This window comes from Xyrauchen texanus, chromosome 33 (genome assembly GCF_025860055.1).
Source record: "Xyrauchen texanus isolate HMW12.3.18 chromosome 33, RBS_HiC_50CHRs, whole genome shotgun sequence".
Taxonomy (NCBI): Eukaryota; Metazoa; Chordata; class Actinopteri; order Cypriniformes; family Catostomidae; genus Xyrauchen; species Xyrauchen texanus.
This window is the reverse complement of record NC_068308.1, coordinates 31,065,950-31,093,567: the sequence shown is the minus strand read 5'-3', so window position 1 is coordinate 31,093,567 and position 27,618 is coordinate 31,065,950. Positions and strand designations below refer to the sequence as shown.

Below are 27,618 nucleotides of genomic sequence, written 5' to 3'. Positions count from 1 at the left end.
ATTAAATAATTGTATTATTATTATTATTTTAACTATTCCTCTAATGAACATCTGAGGTGGCCTAAACAGGTGATCTGGTGTAAACCACATCCCAATCTTTAAGGAGTTCAAATAAGCCATTCGTATTAGAGAGTGAATCCTTATGTGCTCTGAAAGCATTAAAAACAGAATGTAAATGCATTCATTGTCCTATTGCTAAAATGGCCAATTTAATTCCATCTGAATCCAAGGGCATCAATCAAGAGACAAAATCGCAAGCCACATCACAAGACAGTGTTGTGTCCATGCAGTTTAAGTCTTAGAGATCTATACTGGCTGTACAAAGAACATGAGAACAGGTGGATGCCGAGCTCCAATCGGCTAGCCTTTTTGCACTCTGTGATTAGTCCATAAGAGGCCTTACAGTAGTGGATTATCTGGAGCATATACTCACCCAGGTCACAATATGCAACTGTGTTGCAAAATGCACCAAGGAAAATACATTTACTGTACAACTATGATGAAAATGATGTTTACATTCCCAACTCAGTTCAGGTATATGCTGGCTTCGCAAATAACATTTAGACAAATTGTTACGCTGTTTTTTTTTATTTCAGTAAGGGTTAAAAAGTACAAAAGTTTTTGTCTATCAATAATAATTGAACATGGCCTTTACCCATATTACATGCATGTAGGCCCATTATTAAAATGTCCTGAAATTTTGACTGTGAATATAAATCTTTCTAATTATTCTCTGCTTTTAATATTTCAGCAGCTAAATTTGCTCGCTAGCCATAATGATGTCCGATTTGTGAGCTAATCATTCGTATTTTTATTTTTTTCAGTGAATCGTTCGAAACCGATAATTATTTAGTAATCACAAACGAATCATGGGAAAGTCATAGAAATTCATGTAAAAAAATGTGGTAAACCCTGTGTTTGTAAACTGGACTGTATTTTTATTGCCTGCACCAAGTCACAAGAGACATCAAAGAGCAACCTCTGGTTTAAAATGATGTACTTTCAAACAAACATCATTTACATATATGTGCTATCAATAAACAATTTCCCTTTTTTCACTTTGTTTAATTCCATTTGATTTTCTGACATCAGTAGTGTGTAGTTAACACCTCCCTCTCTAAGGTAAGGAGAAAAAGCTACACTTCTACACAAGAGAGGAAGGTTGGCATGGAGTTTTTATGCGTGCTGTTCAGTGTGGGCTCTGTATTGTGTGAGCTACTCCCAGCACGTGCCATTGCCTGACCAGCTCCTGTGGTTTGCTGACCATGTTGTTCCAGTGTTCCAGCTCTCTGCCCCTCGCATACATGAACGGCCCAATGACCACCACCCCCAACAACACTGCCAGAAAAAAAGGCAAAATACAGAGACTGGGTACAAATACATAGGTGACACAATTTCGAACCCTAAATGCTATTGATTTTATATGACACCTTTGAAATTACAATATTGTATTTTGCTAAAGCTTTATAATAATTTTAATTAAAAAGTCATTCATAAATTTTAAATGGGTCAAGGACAATTAAAGTTGCAGTAAAGTCCTTGACAAGCACAGTTTGGCGTATTTCCTACTGAAACAGGAAGTGGGGAGCGGGACAAGTCGAATGGCTTGTCCCTTTAAAAAAAAAAAAGCCAATAGAAATGAGCAGTTTATTTTGGGTAAAAGCCCATTCATTTTTTCCATAGACTAATTGATTCTAAACATTTAAAGACTGACCTACCGTCAGCTACATGGTTGTTATTCAATGGTATATGCTTCTGTTGAAGCCATCCGTCTGCATTATTTTAACATAATTTCATATAAAATCATGTTTGATAGCAGAGTTCCTGGTAAATAACTACATTACCCATGATTCAGCAGAGAAAACATCACCAATAAGAGAACCGCAGCCAACAAAGCCCGAAAAAAGAGCCCAGGTACGACCACCCACTCCCATGACGAACTGTGATGACATAATCAAGTCTTTTCATCCATAAACTATTTATCTATTTGTACATATCAAATTTGTTTTGCAATAAATGTGAAATATTTTGTTGCTATATATATTTCACGTTTGACTAAACTGACTAAAACTCACATATGCCAGCAGAGAAGAGCAAAGTTATGACATTTTTTTTTTTCAAATATTTTTTTTATAAAAAATGCATGGATGAATCATTCACAATATGACCATTAAGAAAATATATAGGGTCAATTTTGATTTCATGCCTACTTTAAGAATGTCTAATATGATTTCTTGCAATATGCCTGCTTGCGAATGTAATCTTTTAATGACAATGTTTTCTTCAATATGAACCCAGTGTGTGTGTGTCTGTGTGTGTATATATATATACACTCACCTAAAGGATTATTAGGAACACCTGTTCAATTTCTCATGAATGCAATTATCTAATCAACCAATCACATGGCAGTTGCTTCAATGCATTTAGGGGTGTGGTCCTGGTCATGACAATCTCCTGAACTCCAAACTGAATGTTGTTTCTGCAATGCATTGTTTCTGACCATGTCCATCCCTTTATGGCCACCATGTACCCATCCTCTGATGGCTACTTCCAGCAGGATAATGCACCATGTCACAAAGCTCGAATCATTTCAAATTGGTTTCTTGAACATGACAATGAGTTCACTGTACTAAAATGGCCCCCACAGTCAGAGATCTCAACCCAATAGAGCATCTTTGGGATGTGGTGGAACGGGAGCTTCTTGCCCTGGATGTGCATCCCACAAATCTCCATCAACTGCAAGATGCTATCCTATCAATATGGGCCAACATTTCTAAAGAATGCTTTCAGCACCTTGTTGAATCAATGCCACGTAGAATTAAGGCAGTTCTGAAGGCGAAAGGGGGTCAAACACAGTATTAGCATGGTGTTCCTAATAATCCTTTAGGTGAGTGTATATATATATATTATACACATACACAAAGATCAGTAAAAAATTATTGAAAATACAATATTTTTTGTTATTGCAGAATTGTTATTTGTTTAATTACATTTTAACTAACTATTTGAATGTAAATGCATTAATGACCTGAAACTGTTATCATTTTTGTTTTGTTTATGTTAGTCATGAAAGTTATTCTAAACTGTTACCCATATTTCCTGTTGAGCATTATGACATGCATTTTCCGTTTAGCATTTTAGTATGTATTTATTAATGTTAGCAGGACAATGCAAGCTAGTGTTCACCACAGGGGTGGCGCGCTATCACTATGGAAATGATTGATTGACAGTTACCAGGTTCCTCTGCAGTTGGCTGCTGAAGTTGTAGAGTCAAACAGGCTGTGTCCAGCTGCATGGGGAGGAGTCTGAAGGTAAGTCTCTCATTAAAGGATGGATTGTTGCCTTTGGCCACAGCTGTCCACTTGTTCCTCACCACCTGAGTATGTATCTTCAGGGAGATCTGGGCACACACACCTGTCCCACCCATTTTAAAGGTCAGTATTAGAAGTGTGACCTAGATTGTCCTACATTGAACTAGACCCATTACATTACCAAAAATTTTATCTCATACAAAAGTAAAAGTACATATCCTGGACATATTTTGCTATCCTGCAAAATTAATATAGTTAGTTGCATTTTATTATTTGCATTTATCATTGTTATTTCCCTTTTGACCGTGACCTTATCAGAAAAGACCAGCAACCCATTTTTTGTGATGCAACCCACAAGTTCAGACCCACCAGTTTAAAAGACACCATAAACTATTATTTATTGCTCAAAGTTCTCACCTGCATCACTGCCACACTGCAGCCCTCGTGCTCTTAGAACAACCACAGTGAGGCGAAGTAGAGACTGGTTGTAGTTCAAAGACACCTGAATATCACCATTCTTTGAGAGGGGCTACAATAGCAAATAAACACACATGTGCATTTAATAAAGCACTCATTATTGCCCCCAAATATTGCCCTGAACATTACGGTATTTACTTGATCGCTTTCATTGTCCAGGTCCCTCCACTGCACTTTGCCTGCTGCCTCAATTAGCTCAGAATGTCTGAGTGGAATCAGGACCTGTCCCAGTAGATGGTGCTTCTTCTGATCATCCACAGTGTACATGTTCATGTTCAAAGAGCAGTGGTCTACACATCTATTGGATACCTGTAAAAAGAAATAGTATTTAGGTTACAGTGCATAATTTGGATTTCAGTATCAGATCTCTCATGTTTTAAAATCATCTCAGTAGGACCATATAATGTGTCAAAATTGTTAAAGAAATGTTAAAAAAAAGTCTTTCTAGCAAGTCAGTCCACTGGTGGCCATATTAAGAATGCGCCCAAGGAGCTATTTCCAGCCATGAAAGTGCAGCTCCTATCTACTTGAATGGGGAAAGACCGAAATCTCCAAAACAGTTGGTCAAAATTACAGTCGGTGGTGCTTCTTAAACTCAGTTAAGCTTAAAAAAAAAAAACATCTTGTATAGCTAATAAGCATGTGTGTTCTCGAGTTGATTGACTGCCGATGTCTGTATCTAAAAGGTGATTGACTCTTTTACATGTAAGGCAGACTTCCTTTCTACATCTGTTTACCATTGGGCATTCAATTTTACCAATTCATTTTAATAGATGTGGCCCATCTCTGCTAAATAGTCTCTTTTTAAATTCTCATCGACGGCATCTGACATGCTGTCTGTTACACAAGAAAATAATTTCAACACCCCCTTAGTTTGAAAAATAAAATCAGATTTACAGTAATGCATAATGGAAGTCTGTGGAGCATGGCATTTCAGAGGGTTTAAAAGCAGAAATGGGCAGTTCATATTTTGTTGAGGTGCTTATATGAATTCTTTGTGCAGGAATGTGTTATTTCAGCTGTACAGTTGTCTAATTTGTCCTTTAATCGCTGGGTCAAGGCCAGTGGTTAGTAACCAGGGGGCTGGGGCCCACCAGGGGATAAACTTGCAAGGGGGTCTCAAGATGACTTCCAATTATTTCAAATAGGTTGTTTTAATCAATCTTAAACCTCTAAAAAGGCAATAGATGTAGAACATCTAAACTAACTCTTATCTTAATTCAAGAACAGTTCTCAAAGGAACCACAAACTTACTCAAGATTAATTTTCATCTATCAATATTCCTAGTTTCTTTTAATATAATTTGAAACAAGCAGCTTTCTCATCATTACAACAGATGAACCAGGGGAAATGTATTGGTCTACATGGGTGGATTTGAATATTATCTTGGACATTCAGGGGCCTTGGAGTCAAAAACTTTGAGAACCACTATTCTAGGCAGATGAACTTCAGGACAGACATTGAACTTCAAGATAGACATTGATCTTCAGGATAGACATTGCCTACATATGCAATCCATGTGTTTATCATGGGAAAATTACAGGGTTTGCCAGCCTTACATCCCAACCTTTTTACAGTCAATTCTATCAAACTAGTCTCATGTGAGCACATATGTGACCTGCTCCATCATTTTGAGTCACTTTGACCCAGAAATACTGTACATTTAGAGTTGTATGCACTATAGTAAGAAGGAATGATATCATTACTGTACCTTTTCCAAACCATTATCGAGATATAATCATTTAAATGCTTTTTCATTTAGTGCATAGAATTCTAAATGTGTCTGTGGGACAAACTGACACATAATGATGGAGCAGGTCACATATACCTAATGTTTAAATCTTGAGGCTATACTTCTATTTCAGTGTGTATTTTAACATGTATCTCGGTTGAATGTTTTCCCCCATAAACCTGCATTGTAAGTGCATTAATGTAACATACACATTTTTGTTTTTAAAAATTCATAGTCCATTCGAAATTCTTTTCTGTGGTAAGCAACATCAAGTTGACAAAAGCATGTCAACTTAACTTTCTTAACATTGGTAAAAAATGTAACATTCCTCTATAGGATCTCCAGTGACCCTCTTGCAATGGCCAGCAGATGGAGACATCAACTGTGAAATGACTTCAAATTTCAAGCTGGTTTTAAACTAGTTTTTAAAAATGAATCAGCAAAGAAATATTGAAACATTAGCACAAAGCCTTTGAATCTCAATATAATGAGAAAGCCTTTGATGTAGTAACCACATACAGAGAGAACATCTTAGATTTGCTGATGTTTATCAGAATAAAAAAAGCTCCAGACTCTGTCCTTTAAGGAACCGCAGAAGGGCAGAAATCGATTTTCTACCTGAAACACAATGCTGTCGTTGAACTGTGGTTGACATCCTTTTCGCCTTGCCTTGGCCTGACGATGTCGTCGGTCATCAGACGGCAACAGCTGCAGTTTTATAAGTGTGATATTACCCTGGCACTGAGCAGGCAGGTTAGCAGCACGAAGCAGGGACACAACCAGCTGCTCTTTGTCCTGCTGGTACCGTAAAGCAAACCACAGACGAACAACTGACCCATTGGGCAGAACCCACTCACTGGGTTCCTCTGGGAGCTGGTACAGGTCTGGCCTTAAGCTGCCAAGGGGGAACCAACCTCAAGAACCATACAGAGAAAGAAGAGATAAAAAAAAAAAAAGGACAAAAAGTTGTTTTATATATTTCTTTTCACTGATAATTTCTGAGGTCTGATGTTTCAATTCCAATCTTGACATACTCCCTACTGTTAGAGAGCCTCGCTGAGTGTGCAAATCTGGGTGGTGTTCCCATTCCTCAGCATCCTGTATTCCCTCTCTTTCGTACCTAATTTGGGGTCTTCTCATGAGTCGAGGAGGCACAAAAAAAGGAACACCCGAGCTGAGAAAGTTTAAAGATAAGAATAATCTGTTAATGCACTTCTATCCACATTTCACAGGAAATGTTATACACTACCTGACAAAAGTTTGGAAATTAGACTGAATTTATGTTTCAAGATCTCAGAAACCTGAAATGAGGTTTGTAGACAAATATAAACTGCTCATATAGTGCATATGAATCGTATGAAACATCTTAACAAAACAACATCAATTGATTACATGATGTACCGGTAAATTAATCATATACCAGTATTTACTGATAAAGGCCCCCAAATAAAAGTTATATATAATAATTTTAGTAATTATAATATATTGGCCTAATAGATATTATAATTCAAATGCATTAAATCATATTGTGGCAGCAGACAAGTAAAACATATAGACAATACAAAAAGTGGCTTTAAATGTGATAATATAGTGTTATTTCCATATCATTGAACATACCCGTATTACTGTCCTATTTCTCTTGGCTCTATTTTATATTGTTGGTCTATGTATTCACACATCAGATAGATGCTTTTGGAACATCCCAATTTGGTTGCATCGCAGCTCACAAGTTTTTAGCACCTCTAGTCATAAGTGTTGTGTTTTTAGGACGCTGTGTCAAGTTACAATTACATTTACATTTATGCATTTGGCAGACGCTTTAATTCAAAGTGACTTACAGTGCACTTATTACAGGGACAATGCCCCGGAGCAACCTGGATTAAGTGTCTTGCTCAAGGACACATGGTGGTGGCTGTGGGGATCGAACCAGCGACCTTCTGATTACCAGTTATGTGCTTTAGTCCACCACGCCACCACCACTCCTTTAACTAAGTTAAATGTAGTTTGAAGCTTAGATAAACCTGTCTCGATATCCCTGATTCCCTGCATTTTGTTGCACTAGAATGTGTTAAATCGACAGCCCTACTATTATTATTATTAATGGTTGAGTTAGACCAGATAGTGAAAGAAAAGAAGCCAACAGGTGCCAAGAAAACACTCTTCAGTACTGTTTAAAATCCATCCCAGGAAAATACCTTACTAAGTTGGTTGAGAGAATGCCAAGAGTGTTTTTCTTAAGTACATTCATGAAAATGTACTTAAGAAAAAAATTAAGAATGTTTTTAGGATAAATTATAAGAAGTTTGTAAGAACGTTCCTAAGTGCAATTCTTGAAAAAAATGTAAGTTCTCAAAAATGTTCTTAAGAACATCTTAATTAGTTCTTAAGAATAAAAAGGCTTTGACATTGTTTAATCAGCCTGCTCATGAGCTTGCCTTGTCTAAGAGCCATCAACAAATTCAATACATCAACACGGTAAATCATAATGATTAATGTATCTATTAACCTTTTTTTAAGTAGCAAGCACCTTTTTATTTTAATGTAAAGTGTGTGAGATGTGTTAGTTTAACGACAATTAGTTTAGAAATTACTTATTTTTTAATTAGATTACTTTTAATTTGACATGAAGGAGATTAAAAGAAACAAAAAGAGAGCTGGATGATCTTGTTGAGGAAGTTAGGCTACTGCAAGGAAAACGTTCTCCTTGGGAAGCATGATAATTATAACATGTCGGAAAGTAAGAGGCGGGTAAATGGGAAAAGGTGGCAGAGGCTGTCTTTGCTGAGGCTAACTCCGATAGGGATGTGGATGGTGGGTGAAAAAGAAAGTCTCATATTTCTAATGTAATCATTTTTATGTTTCTATGAGCTCTAAAGACCATGGAGAGAGAGCGCTAAACGCAGCGCATCCGTTTGAATAAGCATGATTGGTCACCACCAGAGCCCTAGCTAGCTAGGTGAAAAGTCCAGTGGGGCCCACAACAAATTCAAAATGGTATTATTTTAATAGGTACGGGGCCCAGAATTCCTTGCTACTGGTCACCACATTAAGAAGCTTCAAAACAACATTTAATGTTTGGATTTGGTGAAAACATTTACATGGTTTGAAAGCTGAAAATAAAAAAAAAACATTAAACACAAAACAGTCAAAATAGTTTTTTGGTCTAAAATCACAACCTAAACAACCCATTGCGACTTTAGACTCAACATGAAAAACCCACTAAATTCATTAAACATCTTAACTTTTAGAATTTAACACAACTTTAACTTTAAGATGTTATTTGTGGTGACTTTTAAGAAAATAATGTTTTCGAGAATTTGAATGTTTCTTAAGTTTTTCTCTTAAGTTAGATATTAAGATGAAAATGGTAGTTAAGAAGAAATTCTTCTTAAGAATGTTTTATGAATCCGGCCCCACAGCTGTTATCTAAGTAAAGGGCAGCTACTTTGAAAAATCTAAAATATAATACCCTGTTCCAAGGCCCACCCGGTTTTACCATTGGCTACGCCACTGCACTGATCTCAGGAAAACTGCACTGTAGTGTCCTTTTTGCTAAATGACATTAAGTACATTACACATATCGCAGCAGTTCTAAGGTAAAATATCCTCTGTGTGGCGCTTAAACTGAGTTAAATGTTCTCCCAAACAGATGAGGTTTTAGTTGATGCTCTATTGAGTTTTTAATCAACAAAACCTACCTCCCTACCCCAAACCTTAAACTTAAACCTGACATTAGTGTCAACAGCAAACATGAGATGATACCACCACCATTAAGTGGCAGCTTTTTGGAAGTACATAAAACAAGGTAAGTGTATAAATAGAACATACATTTTAACTTTTGCATATTCGAGCACGATCAAGTTGCACTGTAGCTCAACTGATTTTTTCACATTGCAAGTAAAAGTGAATGTGTCAACATTTGAGCCGAAAGTGTCATTGAAGCACCACTAAAAGGAAGATTTTGTCTCTGCAGGACAAATATGGCCATTTCCCAATCTCTGGGCGTTTTCAAACCAGGATGGGTGTTTTTCAAATATACATTGAAATTAGGGAATCTCAGTGTAGGTGGAAAATCATGTAATGCGGTTGAAAAACGCCCATCCTGGATTGAAAATGCCCACTGATTGGGAAATGGCCATTTTTGTTCTGCAGAGACAAAGTCTTTCTTTCAGTGGTGCTTCTATGACACTTTCAACTCAAATGTTGACTTGCATGTTCTTCTGGACTCATATCCCATTCTCTTTCACTTGCAATGTGAAAAAATCAGTTGAGCTATGGCGCAACTTGATCATGCTCGAATAAGCTTGAACTGTAAATGTGGTTGGTTATTTAATGCAAAAGTTCAAATGCATGTCCTATTTATACTCTTAACTTGTTTTATATTCTGTCTCACTGTAATGTTCTGTGTGCATTTGTTTCTCCTAGCACCAAAAAATATTCCTCGTGTACATGTGAACAATTAAAGCTAATTCTGAGTCTGAAATGTATCACCTCACATGTCATGTACTTTAGGTGTTTTGATGTCATGAGATAGTATTGTGTGAGAAATAAAGCATTATGAACTGATAATCTGCTGTTGTACTATTCATTACTATATTCATAATTATGACTTGTGTGAAGGTATGAATAAAAGGCATTGTTATTGTAGCATCTCTGGTGTTTATTACTTCATTTCATCAGAAAAACTGCAGCAATGCGTACAACAAACCATATAAAATAATTTTGCAAAAATGTAAATACAGTAATGTGATTCTGTGAGACAAGGTTATTGCATTTTGAAGTGTTTGGTCACTATGTAAATTCCATACTTCATTTATATTATTTCGTAGTTTGGATGAAATTATGAAATTTGTGAAGTTTGTTGTAAAATGTGGAAAATAATAATAATAAAGAATCAGTAGGTCTGTCCAAACATTTGACTGGTAGTGTATATTGTTGACAAAAAAAGGTAAGGGATGGGATGAACTTAATCTAATTGGTTCAACTTTGTTACATGTAATTCCTTACATTGGAGATTATTACCATTACTAGACAAGTAACAGCTGTTATTTACCCATAGCTACTGCTCTGTGATGTCTGGAGCACTGGAGTGGTGCATTGTGAGATTGTGGGGGTGGTCGGTATCAATCCCCGGTATTGCATTCGGGCTCGTCTCTTCCTCCACAGCAGATAGACTGATAGGCCAACCAGAAAAATGAACAGAAATATTGCAGACAGTCCACAAGCCAGAGGTAAAAGTAGATCTAATGACATAGACACAAAATAAACTCAGCTGACAATCATCGATTTATCTCACATTGTTTCCCCATCCCTCTATCTCTCTCACTCTGTGGTTCATACAAGAGAGAACATGGCTTTGCATTAACTGAACCTACTAGGTCCCACCATTGGACAGGCTCTGTCCATCATGCCTTTTAAATAAATGTGTCAAGTGTCTTGTGTCAACACACTTTAGCAAAGACCTGCATGGGAGAGGTGGGGCACAAATGAGTTGCCACTACTCAAGAAACACTGCAGAGAGTTTTCTTTATTTAAGGCCAACACCTCACCCACTTTCTCATTTACTGTGAAGTTACTTTGGGCAGATGAATGAATCCAGAGGCATGTGAGCCAGCACTTTAAAACAGGTAATTCATTTAATACAGCTACATTTCAGAATTTAAAGGTAAAATTTGAAATTCTTAAAGATGAAACATAATATTTTACTCAGACTGTTACTACAGATAAAAGCTTGTTTCTATCTTGTTCATTTAAGAATTGTTTTATATCCTTGTATAAATGCCTTGAACACAGAACAAGTGCTTGACATTTGCAATAGTGGGTAACTACTGATCGGGCAAAAATCTGTTAAGCTAAAAGGGAGAACTTAGTATACAGTAGCCCCAAAAGTATTTAGACACATTTAAAATGCATAAATGTCTTTGAGTTATAGAACAAATCACCAAAGCAAGTAAAGCACTAAAACATTTTTCATGCTAAACATTCAACTAGTTCCATATGTTTCAAATTATAGCTCAATTGATATATAATTCAAAATTAAGGCAAATATATTGGGGTACTTTCTGGTTGTCAAACATTTTTGGATCATTTTAAGTACCTCTGCTAGGACATGTGAACTTGAGTGGAACAAACTTAATTGCACTGGAACCAGTTGGTTAAACTTCATTGTAATTATTAGCTCTGATTAAAGTTCTAGCACTTGTTTACACTAAGTGTACTGAACGTCAACCATTTGCTACACAGCATTTTTAAGGACAGTTCACTCAAAATGAAAATTCTCTGATAATTTACTCACCCTCATGCCATCCCAGATGTGAATGACTTTCATTTTTCTGCTGAACACAAAGATTTTTGGAAGAATATCTCAGCTCTGTAGGTCCATACAATGCAAGTGAATGGGGTTCAACACTTTCAAGCTCCAAAAAGACAAAAAGGCAGCATAAAGGTAATCCAAACAACTCCAGTGGTTTAATCCATGTCTTCTGAAGCGATCCAATAGTTTATCAAAATATAACTCCTTTTTCACTGTATATCTTTCCACTGCTGTCTCTAGGTACGATTATGATTTCAAGCTTGATTACACTTCCTAGTGCTTGACTCAAGCGCAGAACACTAGATGGAACGTAATCGAGCTTCAAATCATAATCATCCAGGATACTGCATATGTCAAGATTTATAGTGAAAATTTTGTTACATTTTGATCCGTTCTCATCCAAAAACGATTGGATCGCTTCAGAAGACATGGATTAATCCACTGGAGTCTCATGGATTACTTTTATGCTGCCTTTATGTGCTTTTTCTAGCTTGAAAGTGTTGGACTCCATTCACTTGCATTAAATGGACCTACAGAGCTGAGAAATTTTTCTAAAAATCTCTGTTTGTGTTCTGCAGAAGTAAGAAATTCATACACATTTAAGATAGCGTGAGGGTGAGTAAATTATGAGAGAATTTTAATTTTTGGGTGAACTATCCCTTTAATGGTATATCACATTAGTATGGACAGAAATGCACGTCAGTATGGCAGGACTAGACCCTCATATCAGGTAAAGTAAACATTGAAGCAAATTACATTTCATAGAATTGCATCTAACACACATCATACTTTTTGATAATGTGTCTTACACAACTTATTATAAATCAAATTAAATAACTGAACTTTGAACAGATATTTGCAGCCAAGTAAAACAAACAAAACAATGTCATCTGTTTGTCTCAAAAATCCACTAGCTTTGTGTGCAATAGAATAGGATGTACAGTACTTAGATCAGGTTAATAAAACTGTTTACAATATTCTTTTACTCACCAGCCATAGATGGCCACAGTCTAAGCCCTAACTGGATAAAGTCTCTCTTTTTTCTCTTGTACAGTCAGTGTGAATCACCAGTCACTGGATTCCCATTTTACCGATACGCCCAGAGGCAGTCTCATTGGCACTCTCTCTGATGTCCCATGGAGAGTAGTTTTGGCTTTTGTGTAGACAGCCTGGTCACATAATAGCTGGGCACCACAGTACCTGTGAGGCTTCCAAGGTTAGTTAATCAACACCATGCACTTGACCAAGCAGGCGACCGATATCTGCCAGCCAGTTGCAGTGTTAATTTCCAAAAAAACACTAAGCCACGTTTAGGCATGCAATGAGCAGACAAACTGTGAAGGCAATTAGCAAGCTAAAAAATTGCAATTTTGGCCAGTCTTATACAGTAGCCTAATGTTCTACCAAATCTACCTGTATTTGGTGCCTCAAATTGATGTAGGCATAATCATAGCCAGCAAAACTCTTTTATAAACTATTTATAATCAAATCAAGAAAAATAATTACAAACACATATGTTATGCCAGATATTGGTTGGCTCAAATAGGTACTTCTTATTAATAAAAAAAAATACATCTATAATTTCAATAAAGTACATGTGCTATTTAAAATGTGGATGTTTCTGATTGTGTATAATTTGGTCACAATAGATCAGTCACAACAGGGCTCATAGTTTAGTTTAATAACTGTAAATTGAATGCAATATTATAGCAACCGTAAAAGACTAGTATAGTTAAACAACAGCTTATACAAAGAGTTAATGAATAACTCTTGGACAACAGGGGAAGTTTATCAAGGCTGCAATCAGGCAACAGGTCTGCTGTTCCCACAATACTGTTAAATGCAGTTACTATTCAGGCAGTTTCAATACATCAGATCACAAAATAGACACCTGATTACTTTCGTTCAATTGTTCGTTTAGTAATCAGTTTAATAAAATAATCACCTCATTACTTTTACTCTATGTTAGTATCTTTTTGCTCCCTGTGGTTTTAGTATATAATAGGGCTGTCGATGTAACAAGTTAATTCAGTGGGGTTAAATATATAAAAATAACGCTTAAAAAATGTATGCAATTATGTCCTCGAACCGTAATGAGGAACATTCCAATAACTGGAGCAATTCAAGCTTGAAGTACCACCAGTTTTCTCCAGGGGGCAGTAAGCAAAACTCCAGCTGTATAGGCAACATGCAGCTTATACAGAGAATAAACCACACTTGCCGACAGCAGACAGCACAAGATGAGAACATGTTCTTGCGTTTAAATACTTGATTGAGCGCAAATCCGAACGTAAGGATCTCAAGACATGTTTTTTTTTATCGTTTAAAACCACATTTAACTTGACACAGCAGCCTAAAAACTGTATGTTTATGAAGTGATGCAAACAAAGTGAGATGCACCAAAAACATCTGTCTCACTCAGGTGTACATTGACAGATCCTTAGAAAAGACCAGACTGATTGACGAATTCCATTCAAATGGATTGCTGTGAACTGTAGGCCAATGACAGGCTTATGTACAATAATATGGAAATAAACAATATATTGGATTTTAAAGCCACTTTTTGTATTGTCTTATCAATGCTTTACTCGTCTGTAACAATAAAGTAATGCATTTTAATTATCTGAATTGTTATATTTTATATTTTATTTGAAATGATTTAAATAGAACTATTTATGATTATTTCATCATTATATATTAAATTATTGTTATTTGAGGGGCTTTCTCTGCAATTATTTGTACATGCAAATAATCGGATTAATCGGCATACCATGTAATTCGATTAAAAATGTAATCAATTGACAGCCCTAGTATATACTGTACAATTTCATTTTTACTACCAGTTTTAGTTTGCTTTCTTTGCATTTATATACAAAACAAACTTAAAGGGCTAGTTTTCCCAAAATTTTTATTAATTTACTTACCGTAATGTCATTCCAAACCTGTATGATTTCCATGTAACATTAAAAAGAGATGTTTAGCAGAATGTCCATGCTGATGGAACAGCATGAACATTCTGCTAAATATCTCTTTTTGTGTTAGATGGAAAAATAGGAAATCATACATTCTGCTAGACAACTTCTTTTGTGTTCCATGCAATTAAAAAAATCAGTTGGGTCTGTTTGACATAAATGTTGATGAGGGGAAATACAACTACCTGACAACTGATTTTAAGTAATAACAAATAGACAGTGTCTGTTTTTATTTTAACAAAATGTAACTGCAACAAGTTCAAAATGTCTCTGTGTACAGAGAGAGGGAAAAAAGAATGAATGAAGCCCATATTTATATGACATTGTAAAGGCATTATAATGCGTCAGTAATGTCTAATAATACACCTTATAATATGTTATGACTTCTCATAAATAATTGTAACCACAATTATAATACAATGTAATACTTACCTATTCATACTATACCTTAGAGTATAATGCATTACAACACAAGCAACATCCAAATTTATCTGCAGAAGTTATAATGTATTATATATATTCAGGGTTGGGAGGGTTACTTTTGTAAATGTATTCCACTACAGATTACAGAATACATGCTGTAAAATGTAATTTGTAACGTATTCCATTAGAATACTCAAGGTCAGTAACATATTATAAATACTTTGGATTACTTCTCCAGCACTGGTAGATTTTTTTCACTTGTTTTTACTATAAAACCTCTGCCAGTACAGTAAGACAAAATACACATGTTAAAAATACATTCTCTAAAAAAACTAAATATCTTTAGAAGTGTTGTTTCTAAAACAAGATAAATCTAATTGATCTTGTTTTAAAGACTTTTAGATATTTTTTTACAGGAAAACAATTAAATTAAGGATCCAACGTAAATTTTCTTGATAGAGAAATATGATCGTGTCTGGTAACGTGTGCATGTAAAATGGCTAGAAATAGCATTTTAGCTTAGTGTAAAGCTGACAATTTACACAAGGTTTATTTTTATTTCTTGTGCTCCAAACTTCCTTTAAACTTACTTCTCTGTCTGCTCGTATGAATGTAACATCATAAGAAAGTGTTTCACCGCTATTCAAATGCACTTTGGATCGCATCATTTATATGTATAAATGTTTTCCATCTGAAAGGACTAAATATTAAATGAAACAAATGACAATAAAATGCAAAGTAAACTCTACAGTAATCAAAATACTTTTTGAATGTAATTGTAATCTAAATACCAACGATTTAAATTGTAACTGTAGTGGAATACAGTTACTTATATTTTGTATTTTCATAGACGTAATCCCGTTACATGTATTTCATTACTCCCCATCCTTGTATATATTTGTAATATAAATATAATAGGTATGCTTTAGTAAAGTGACAAAAGCAATGTCATCTTATAAATATCCATAAGATATTTTTAAATGGTTATAAGACATTACAAGTCATGCTGTAAGTTATATACAACCCCAATTCCAATAAAGTTGGAACAGTACCAAAAATGCTAATAAATCAAAAATAAGTGATTTGTATATTATATTCACCCGTTGCTATATTGAAAGCACTTTAACTACATATTATATGATGTTTTACCTACGCTTTTTGGAAAATGTACAGTAACTTCAAATCAGATGATTGCAACACACTCCAAAAATGTTGAGACGGGCAATTTAAGACTGATAACATTTTGACGAGTTGAAATAACAAGGCGAGATGAAACAAGAGATGTTAAACAGCTGAGGCAATTCTGCCAAATATATAAAAAGCCTCTAAAACAGCCTAGTCCTTCAAGAGCAAGGATCATTCGAGACTTGTCAATTTGCCAACAGATGCTTCATCAAATATTCCAGCACTTTGAGAACAATATTCCCCAAAGACAAATTGGAAGGATTTGGGGCATTTCAGGAATTTAAGGAATCTGGTATTTCAGGGATTTAAGGAATCTGGTCAAATCTCTGTGCGTAAAGGTCAAGATGAAAACCATTTCTTAATGCACATGATGTCCAATCTGTAATGGATATAATGAACATGGGTTTGGGATTACTTTAGTAAACCTTTGTTAGTCAACACCATTCGCCACTGCATCCACAGCAAGTTAAGACTTTACTATGCAAGGCAGAAGCCCTTCATCATCACTGTCCAGAAGTGCTGCCGATTTCTCTGGGCCTCATCTTAGATGGAAAGTGGAACAGTGGAACTGTGTTTTTTGGTCTGAAGAGTCAACATTTCAAAATGTTTTTGAAAAACAAAGCTGTCGTGTTATCTGGGCCAAAGAGGAAAAGGACCATCCAAGCTCTTATTAGCGTCAGGTCCACAAGCCAGTGTCTATATGGGCCAGGGGTGTGTCAGTGCCCATGGCATGGGTAACTCGCACATACAGTATGTGAGAACACCATGAATGCAAACAGATGTGTACAAATTTTGGAGCAACATATACTGCCATCCAGCACCATCTTCTCCAGGGATGTCCCTACATTTTCCAGCAGAACAACTTCAAACCACATACAGCCAGGATTGTATGTTGATCACACATGTAGCCAATACTCGTGGGTGTAAACACACATAAGAATAAAGAAAAGGAAAAAAAAAAAGATTCTATACTGGACTCTATTCAATACATTTTAATGTTTGTGTATCTTATTTTGAGACTTATTTTATAAATATCTTCCATTATAATAGCATAAGTTTGACTTTTAATCTATTATATATAACAAGTTTTTGGTATGGCTGTTTAGAAGATGATATCGCTTTGTAACTTAAAGCAGGCAAAGACCACTTATAATATGATCACATCCTAAAGCCTTTTGACTGTTTACAGTATACTGTACAGCAGTTATAAGGTTAACTTTATAGCTTCTGCTGTATTGAAATTGGATGTTGCTTGTGTTGCAATGCATTATACTCTAAAGTATAACTATGAACAGGGGAAGACTTATAATGTGTTTTAACTGTAGTTACAATTATTTATTAGAAGTTATAACTTAGTGTAAGATGCATTATGAGACATTATGAATTCAGTATAATGGATGTATAATGCCTTTACAATGCATTATGAATATGGGCTTACGTTATTACAAATGCAAACAATTTAGATGCATGTATCAGCAAAAATAGCACAGCAGTTTTGCCTTTGTATAACCTCTGAACCTGAATAATAATAAAAAAGGGGATACACTGTGAGTTTGCAATGACAAGTGCATGTATGGACTAATATTGGACAGATGAATCAGAAAGATGACTTCAGTAACACACATCATAATGGTTTCCTGGCATCCACAAGCTCTTCTTTCAAAGAGCTGTTTTCATTGTTCCCATGACAACTTAAAAAAAAAAAAAAGACATGATGAAATCGACTCCTATTGAGCATGGCTGTTTCTATAGCAACGGGAAGAGAGACCGTTGAGATTGGATGAGTAAGAGGGGCTACTTTTGTGTAGAAGGAATGTGTGTGTGTGTGTGTGTGTATGTGTGTGTGTGCATGCATGCGTAAGTGTGTGTGTGTGTGTGTGTGTGTGTGCATGTTTATACTACATTGTGGGGACCAAATGTCCCCACAAGGATAGTAAATCCTGAGATCACCTAGCCTTTTTTTTTTTTTTTATGTAAAAATGCAAAAAAGGTTTCTGTGAGGGTTAGGTTTAAGGGTAGGGTTAGGGGATAGAAATTATCGTTAGATCTGTATAAAATCCAGGGAAGTCTATGGAGAGTCCCCATAATTATATAAAAAACAAGTTTGTGTGTGTGCGTGTGTATATGTGTGTAAGAGAGAGGAAGGGACTGTTGGTACTTATTGTGTTGAATTTGAAGGCTGTCTTATTTCCTTCTCTGATTTCCTTTTTCAGACACCTGTTCCTCCTATAATACCCCTCCCCCCATCCAGCACTCCTTGCCATCCCACCCTTTGCACCTCCTCCCTCTTTCCACCGTGGATTTTCCTCCCTGAGACAGAGCCTGTGGTGTGTAAACAGATGACAACGTCTGATAATCCGACAATACACCCACTCTATCCTGTTCACCTAGACTGGAGAGCGAGCGAGCAATAGGAAGAAAGGACAGACGTGAACGAGGCGGGAGTTCACTACGAAGAGTGGAAGGAGCCGAGAAGAGGAAGTGGGAGGTATGTATGCATGCGTGTGTCTTAAAGGGAGGGGAGGAGAGGGGGTTGTTGACTTACCTGTGACATGAGGGAAGCCGCAGCCATGTCTTTATAAAGCAAGTGGCTGCACCGTGTGCCTGCAATATTGAGTGGTAAGGTGAGGCTTTGAAAAGGGAAGTGACAATGACAAAGGAAAGACACTAGGGTGACACAAGGCCTTGGTTGGACCATGTATTTTTGGTAACAAGACCTAAAGGTGAGATGTCTTTCTTCATTTCTTCCTGTGGGGTTAGAGGTCCATTGGAGTGTGTATGTTTACACAAGTGGATCCCAGCTTGGAGCTAGCGCAGGTGTATGGTTGTCTGGCTTGGTGGGGGTTTGGCTGTGGGCTGGGGTGGTAGAGGAGGGTTAAACGTGAACACCTTGCCTGTGGGAAGATAAGAATCATGTTTTCCCATGATGATTGTGGAGAGACATCTATCATCGTGTCTCCTGCTAGAGTTTGTCATTTTGTAAAGGTTATTTTTAAGATCTTTCCCTGGTTGGCACTGAAAAGTTATTATTATTTTTATTATTGTTATTGAAAGACTGCTTTTTACATATGATAAAACTAGTTATAGAATAGTACTACCCAGCAGTTCATGTAATGACAACTACAAAGTACATGATGAAATGTTTTAAGGAACTCACCACGCCTTTTAAAGGTGCACTCATTAATTTTTTTCATTAAAAAAGTTTAACACCTAAAGACATGTATTGGAATTTTGCAATATATATAGGGAATCATGACCACTAGCATAAAAATGAAGAATCCAGTCATATCAGTAACCTTGTAAAAGCTGTTTATTCTACATGGAGAGGGTCCTCACATGGGGGCTACCATGGTAGAATCACATGACCAGCCTAATACTACTCGCTTAATCTCAGTAAACGTCCTATTATCTGACACTTTCACTCATTGATTAAGGCTACGTCTACATTAATCCGGATACATTTGAAAAAGACATTTTCGTTTCAAAACGCTCTCCATCCACTCTAATGTTTGCAAGCATTTTCCAAAATGTATGAAAATGCTTAAATCATGTCACTGCACATGCAGAAAATCCCTGCTGCATTTATGGTCTAAAACGCAATTGTCCTCGTGTTCCGTTGCCGGACACCATTTCCAAGTAAACTTCCCTTCGCCTTTGAAGGAATGCAATGTGAAGGTTGTACAAAGTGACATTTATTTTTTAACAACGCTATCAAAGTGAGTATCAGGCACAGCAGCGCTGCTATAACACAGGCCACCATCTTGATTGTTTTGGTCACATCTTGATCACATGACTAAAAATGCGTCATCGTTTTCCAAAGCATCCGTTTTCACAGTCTACACTACAACGCGAAAACAGCGTTTTCAAATTTATCCACTTTGGAGTGCGTTTTCAAAAAGCTCTGTTTTCGCACACAAAAACGCTGTCTCAGTGTGGACGGAAGGCCAAAACGGAGAGAAAAAGATGCGTTTTTAAACGCAAACGTATTAGTGTGGACTAGGCCTAAAGTAATAATGGCTGACAGAGAATAGTACATTTCTTCAATGGCATCTGAAAGTGAAAACGAGTGATTTTAAATGACGCTACATCCAAACCTCTAGGTGTCAGTGTAAGTCCAAGATGGCACAAAGACAAAAGAGAGCACCTTTAAGAAATCCCCAAAACTTTTTTACTTTCATCTTTTTAAACAATAATAGTTTGCAGGTTTTTTGTGTGTATATTTTCAAACTAAAAAGAACAGAAATGTTTAATAAAATAACCGGAAATGTGCTTCACATGGTAGCCTAATGTCTACATGTATTGCTTTAATTCACGTGAAATGTTTTTCAAGTGAAGCAATTTTTTATATGATTGACTACATTAGGTTAGGAAATAGCTATTTAAACTGCACATTTTTACTTTTACAGTTTAAAGTTGTTGGGTAAAATGGGGCTAAAGGCACCCCTTAAAGAAAATTTGTAGGCCTATCAAGATAAAATATATATATATATATATATATATACAGTGAGGAAAATAAGTATTTGAACACCCTGCTATTTTGAAAATTACTTATTTTCCTCACTGTATATATATATATATTTTTTTTTTTTTTTTTTTTTTCATTGAATAGTGATGAAGCAACATAGTTTCTGTGAAAATAATTAATAGAATATTGTTTTGATTAAAATTATTATTACTACTTGGGACCTTAAAGCATAATGAAAGTCACTAAATGTGTATAACTTTGTGAATGACAGGCATTTTAATTCTGTGTAATCTGAAGCTTTCTGCAGTGTTCTGTGTGACCCCAATTAAGTTATTTTATATAGATTCAAGTCATTGCGAAATGGCATTAGATGCTGGTAGTCGAATGGCTAATTAGTTAATTAAATGGATCTGGGATGATAACACGAAGGTTCCAGGTTCATTTCTAAGTAAGTTGACCCAGGGACTGAGAGTTTGCACTTAATACCTCAAGTTGCTTTAAAGCTTTAAACAGCTGAATGACATGTAACAATTAAATGCTGAAGTTATGATAGCTTAGTGTTCTACAGCTTTAATATGTACCTAAATTGATGCCACAGAAAAGAGCCGAGAGTTCAGTAGGGTGAGTCTGTAGTAGTTTGGAGGAAGCAGTATGTGTGTGCTAACAGTAGGGAGTGACACCAACAGTAGTTTAAAGTAGTTTAATTTTGTCTCCCCAAAAATCAGATCGAGTGGATGAAGTGTAATTTAAGCAGGAACAAGCCTGCCACACATTTATTCATTGCGCTCTAGTTCTAGTCCTTTGAAGAAGCTGATAATATTACAACAATTTTGAATTCAAAGTCTCAAATTAATGCTATAAATAAGTGGTTCTCAACCATGGGGCCAGGACCCACTAGGGGGCCTCAATATTACTTAAAACTAATTTAAAATAAGAAATATAAAAATAATCCAACTTAATTAAAATGCTAAAAATACTTTAAGATGTATGCCCACAATTTATAAATGGACTCTTTCTGAAACTTCAAGAATCAAAAATCATCCATGATTAATTATTTTAAACAGACATTTCTAGTTTCGGGCAAGGGGGCCTTCAAATATTGTCTCGGACAGTGGGGGCCTTGGATTAAAAAAGGCAGAGAACCACTGCTTTAAATCAAAACAACATGCTCCAAAAGTAATCATTTGAAGTCCATTGCTTTTGCACATGGAGAGGAAGTGTCCAACTGTGTTAAGACCCCATATGGATTAATGTGCTCCTAAGAAAAGCTGGGACAACCGTGTTGTAGCTAATGATCTTAAGACTAGTGCTGGGCTTAGTGTTCTGCAATCTGGTAAATCATTTACAGAAGAAGAAATACCTACACATCTCCTTGTCTAGTTGACTTTGACTATGTGCAGCAAGAGTGGGGATCTAAAAAATCTAAAAATCTTAAACTATAAGAACTGTAAATGGAACTAAAATGTACATTTTCTGAGTAGTGCTTGCCAGTGTAAAAGTTGCCACACTATGCTAGTATGTTTGCCCACAACAATTACGTTTTCCGGCATGTATAGTTAATGCGCATGCGCGTTCTCGAGTTCATTGACAGCCGACGTCTGTATCTAAAAAGTTAATTCGTCTTTTACCTGAAAGGCGGGACTTCCTTTCTACATCCGTTGACTGTAGGACGTTCCAATTTCTCCCATTCATTTTAATAGAAGTCTCTGCTAAGTATTCTCTGGTTATACTCCAATGTTTCATACTTTGAACAAATATGGGGATTTTAACTTAACGGCTAACCCACCGTATGGGCATTAACAGTAGTGATGCTTGTTTTGTGTTTGGTAGTAAAGGTTTAAGCGTCATTGTAACAAGAACATGAGTTAAAGGGAATGAGGAAGCGGGAGACGGCGATTGAGACACAGGAATGTCTATTGTATTAACCGCAAACGCGTTCGCTTAAATGCGCAAAGGCACAGTTCACACACAGGTAACTCCAAATATAAATTATAACGGCCAACACACACGTAACTTGTCACCTGGGCTCTCTCTCCCCCTGGCCGCTGTTTCCTTTTCTTAAAAGCCCCCGTCACTCCTCACTGAAACACATGACAGGTGTTAAGCACAGGTCATTCACCACTCATCTCTCCACTTCAATCACAACAGCACGACGCTCGGCCACGCCCCCTCCTCCACAGTTGTGCAGATATGGCATAAATTGATTAGTTGCCCAGTAGATATCTTTTTTATTATTGAACAATAATCCTTCCATTTAAAGAATAATAAAAAATAAAAAAAAATAGCGCTATAAATATTGAATAATAAAGTTTAATGTTAATTGTATACTTTTTATAATTATTTTATAAATTTGTACCATTCTTTTGCAGATACCATGGAAGAAGGACAGCGCCAGACATCTGAGATCTACCTCCCAAGCATCAGTCTTGGATCTGTTGACAGCAAAACTGTGGAAGACTATGAACTGCCAAAAATGTCTTTATCCAAAAGCTCCACAGACAGGATGAGTGGACCTCCTCAACACATGGAGCTGACATGTTACCGTCAGAATTTGCACAAGAGTGCCAGCAGTGCGGCATACACTCAAAGACCTGTAAGTCTGGGTGCACCAGCTACGGTTGTCCCTGTGAACTTGTGTGACCATGAACAGGCAAGCATGTGTAGTGGGAACAGCACCCCTGAGACTGCAATCTGGCATGGAGGAACTGAAAGACCCTGGAGCGTCATAGAGGACTCACCCAGAAGGACTCCAACACAGGATCTGCTACTGGGACAAAATCAGGCCCACGCTGTGCCACACTCACCATCCACAAATTGGGATCTAAGGATGAAGGATCTGGTGAGCAGGGAGGGATGTTGTCGGTGTTGCGGACATGTGGAGCACACGACAGGATGCAGCAGAATGACTTGTAGAATGAGTTCTTTGGCTCTGGGGAATAGCCTAACACAACAGGTGAATATAGAGGACCACGTTCAGAGTAACTGTGAAAGCCATCATTTAACTACATGCCACAGGTCTACCTTTGCAAGTCATATGATGAACACTGCCTGCTTGCGAAATGCTTGCAGGGCTGTTCCATGCCCTGGACATTTGATATCACGGCCAGCTTGTGCAGGAAACCCCTGTGGAGGTCAGCGGTCTCTCTTGCTCGGTTTTCCGCCTCTTGTGTCCTCGGTAAGTGAGACCCGACTTGACAGTCGGACTTCAGGCCACTGTTGTGGATCTGAATTAAGGGGACAGAACTCCTGTTGCCTTAGACTAGACCGAACAGGCCAGACTATTCTTAACAGGACAGTGAAAGATGCCACTACTCTGACATCTGTCCATGAGCTCAGAGATGTTGGTGTGCAGACCATTTATAATCATATATCTGATTCCCTTGTTTCTTCACAATCCCACGTATTTCCTGAAATTAATCTAAGGGAAGATTCGACCTCAGACATATCTTTGACCATGGAGCACATGTGTCAGAAAACCCCAGTGAAAGAGGTGGAATGGGATGCAGAGGGTATGACCTGGGAGGTGTATGGTGCTGCTGTGGATCCCGAAGAGCTTGGCCTGGCAATCCAAAAGCATCTTGAAATTCAGATCAAAGAGACCGCAGATGCTGCAGCTGTGGCTGCTCAAAGGGAAGACTTCACAGAGACAGTCAGCAGCTTGGCACTGCAGCCCAGGCAACGGAAGAAGAGTGAAGGCATTATAAGATCTCTGCGCAGTTCTGCATGTTGCTCCAACCCAAATACTCTAGGAGACTGAAGGGATCAGTGATGGGGTGATGTTTGGAACAACATTGCAAGCTAATATTGCATGAAGCTGCCATTTAGAGTTTACAGATAATGGTTTGTTTCCACTTGTGTAACTTCAAACTTGGCCTTGTTCCTGTCTTGACCTCCAATGTAACATTTTAGATCCCCCATTTTCTGTTCAAAATACCAACATGATAATTTTGGTGACTAATGGGTGTTAGCCTTTTTGAAAACAGTAATCATAGGCTCATTGTTGGATTTGGTCAACAAAAGCAAACAGCAGATTTGCTTTACACATTACCTAGAGGTAACATACATTTACTGTAACCCTCGGAAACCCTGAAGAGCTACCTTGAGCAAAATCTAGGGTTGCCAACTGTCTCGTATTATCCAGGACGTCTAGTATTTCTGGCAAAATTATGACATCCTGTGCGGGCCACCAATTTTCCGTATTTTAGTCGGTGGCGAAAGGCCCCATATCGAAGCTGTTGTGTCCTGAATTCAAGCAGTCAAAATGCTCAAGCATCTTGTACTCCTTTGACAAAAAGTTGCCAACCCTAGCAAGATCTTACAGCAGACTGGTTCTAACTAGTCAATTACATCCAAACTGATCAAAATTTATTTGTTTTCCGGTGTCACAGATGTGGCGTTAAGGATCTTGTAGGCAATAACAATCCATTAGTACAACAAATATATGGCAGAAATTTTAACTTTCATTTTTTAGTACATTGTTTCTTTTAAGGCAATTGCAGCTTCTATGACTGTAGCAGAATGTATACTAAATTTACAAAAAACTATTATGTCCTTTTTTTGTTGCTGATGTCTACAATGTTCTTGCTGTCTCGTAAGCTGCTCCCAACATTATAAGATGCTCCCAGAAAATGCTTATTGTCAAGCCACGATTTGGCCAGGTGGGTTAAAGTGGGCTCAAGGCCAAAATCCATCCACAGATCTACAAACATGAATGCTCATGAGGTCTGCGGGTGTGTAAAGCTGGGTTCTTATCAGACTTACTTATGATAAGCAAATATATACTCAAGGTCAGTGTTCCTGTATTTCTGTAGCACATACAAGCTAAAACTAAGCCCCAGTTCTGTTCTTATACTCAGAGATAATCTTAATCACTTATAATAAAAAATATTATTAAAAAAATAATAAAGAAAACTTTAATTAAATAAAAACACACGCACACATTTGAATTTGGTTCCAAAATCTTACCTGAAAAAATATTTGTACCTAGATATTTGTAAATGAAAGATTGTGTTACTTTGTAAAATAGCACAATTCAGGGATGAAATATATGCAGACACAATCTTTTGTGCCATTAGTAAAAGAATTCAAGTGACAAATTTTCAGATCAACAAACAAATTCATAAACAAGACACAAAATATTTTCGGGCCTGACATCAGATACTTCCCTTTGGTATCATTCCACTATTTTTTTTTGTCATATTTTCTGAATTTGTACTATTATGTAGAAGGTGAAAAATTATTCAGTTTGGTTGTCCTATTCAGAAGGTCAAAGAAATAGGCACTTTCATGTCATTTTATATATTCATAAACACTACTTTTTAGTTTTGACCATAATATCATTGCAAGGTTTTACGTTTTCTAAGGTTAAAATGCTTTATATGTACCACATTCTGTTTTTGACTGTTTATTTAGCCTATATTATGTTCACATATTTGCTATATCACAACAATCATAACCAGAAGCAGTCATGAGTTTGTGCAAGTTAAGGATTGTAATTAAAGCAATATCTGTCAATAATGTTCATAAATTACTAATTTAAAGAGCATGAAAATTCTCTTTAAAATACATATTGTTTGTAAGTAAATGTGTATCCGGAACTTCTGACCAAATCAACAGTAATGTACCGTATGTGCTGCACACACTGCTTTTGTTTTTCTTTGCCAAAGTATATTTTATTTATTTTTCGACCAGAGCATTGTGACCTAGCTATTTAGATATTAACTAGATCAACACCTTAGAATATGATGGGAAAAAGCTTTAAATAAGCTTTCTACCACAAAAACTATACTAACATGATTTAATATTGAGAATACTGAATGTCTTTAAATGTATGAGCAACAATAAAGTGTTTGATAAACAATGTTCTGTTGCTGGTACTCAAAACACAATATTGTAACCCACTATTGATGCTGTGTTTATGATACGGCCATTGAAAGAAAGTTCTCATTTGACGCATGGCATGGGGATTTCTCTTTGTTTGTAAATGAAGAGTATGTGGTGGGGCGACAACATGTCAAAAGGTCACAACATGTCAAATGGTCCTGTTAAACTTGGTGATCCAGTAGATTGCCCTGGAAATTTCTACGGCCCTTTTATTCTAAGTTTGAGATTGAGCAGGATAAATTTCAAAGTTTGCAAGGATATGTTACGAACAGGTCAGGTCGTTAAATGTAACAAAATCATTCTGCTTAAATTGGTACCATGGGGGGACTGAATATAGCCATTACATGTTTTTTGAAATGTAGATGGAAATTCAGACTAGCCAACAGTAGGTTGAAAGTTTTGGTGCTGAAATCAGTCTGTGCTTACTGCGAAATTTGAATCACTGCCCCCAGTGGCCAAAGCTGGCACGTGAGCTCCAGTATCTGGGTGAAATGTCCAGAGAGTTGTGCAAAATGCGAGTTGTATTTTTAGTTGTATATAATGTAATAAACTCAACAGGAATGCATTTTTTATTTACTCTAGCCCCAAACACCAACCATATGCCCAACTGCAGTGGAGTAAAAATGTAATTTGAGAGTGAAAATGCAACCCTTTCGAATCACACTCATCATTATTTATTTGAAAGCGATTACTCCCATGTCTCTGAGACTGCACTATAGGAAATATGTTCACGCTTGAATTTATGCAAAAATGTCTGATGGCGATGTGGATTGTGAGTAATTTTGGCTGAATAGGTTTGATTTCAGGGAACATGAACGTTCAGATACATCATGTCGATTTCCTTTTGATCAAACTAA

At 36.7% G+C, this 27,618-nt stretch overlaps 2 protein-coding genes across 4 annotated transcripts; one reads left to right on the top strand and one right to left on the bottom strand.

The window, feature by feature from the left end:
* Positions 1-155: 155 nt before the first annotated feature.
* Positions 156-12,996, bottom strand: syt15 (synaptotagmin XV). 2 transcript variants are annotated; one of them, XM_052102986.1, is made up of 8 exons: positions 12,824-12,996; positions 10,574-10,763; positions 6,555-6,694; positions 6,139-6,434; positions 3,927-4,097; positions 3,729-3,840; positions 3,235-3,414; positions 156-1,338 (listed from the first exon to the last, which is right to left on the bottom strand). In XM_052102986.1, the coding sequence occupies exons 1-8, from the start codon at positions 12,828-12,830 to the stop codon at positions 1,190-1,192; spliced, it is 1,245 nt and encodes a 414-aa protein (XP_051958946.1). In that variant the 5' UTR covers positions 12,831-12,996; the 3' UTR covers positions 156-1,189. The 2 variants fall into 2 exon arrangements, with proteins under 2 accessions (XP_051958946.1, XP_051958947.1); XM_052102987.1 differs by having other exon boundaries at positions 10,574-10,694.
* LOC127626882 (uncharacterized) lies at positions 11,109-26,707 on the top strand. Of its 2 annotated transcripts, XM_052102984.1 has the most exons (4): positions 11,109-11,147; positions 12,888-13,049; positions 18,627-18,901; positions 23,248-26,707. In XM_052102984.1, exon 4 carries the CDS (start codon positions 23,253-23,255, stop codon positions 24,633-24,635), a length of 1,383 nt encoding a protein of 460 aa, XP_051958944.1. In that variant the 5' UTR covers positions 11,109-11,147; positions 12,888-13,049; positions 18,627-18,901; positions 23,248-23,252; the 3' UTR covers positions 24,636-26,707. The 2 variants fall into 2 exon arrangements, with proteins under 2 accessions (XP_051958944.1, XP_051958945.1); XM_052102985.1 differs by lacking the exons at positions 11,109-11,147; positions 12,888-13,049; positions 18,627-18,901 and adding an exon at positions 18,992-19,136.
* The last annotated feature ends 911 nt before the right edge of the window (positions 26,708-27,618 follow it).

What these genes read in the sequence shown, in the direction of transcription:
- syt15 (XM_052102986.1), bottom strand. An exon ending in TCACAGAGCAGTAGCTATGG is followed by an intron (nt 6,695 to 10,573) that starts GTAAATAACAGC and finishes AAACTTTCTCAG; the next exon opens with CTCGGGTGTTCCTTTTTTTG. An exon ending in AGGCTCTCTAACAGTAGGGA is followed by an intron (nt 6,435 to 6,554) that starts GTATGTCAAGAT and finishes ATGGTTCTTGAG; the next exon opens with GTTGGTTCCCCCTTGGCAGC.
- LOC127626882 (XM_052102984.1), top strand. Translation starts at nt 23,253, where the DNA reads ATGGAAGAAGGACAGCGCCAGACATCTGAGATCTACCTCCCAAGCATC.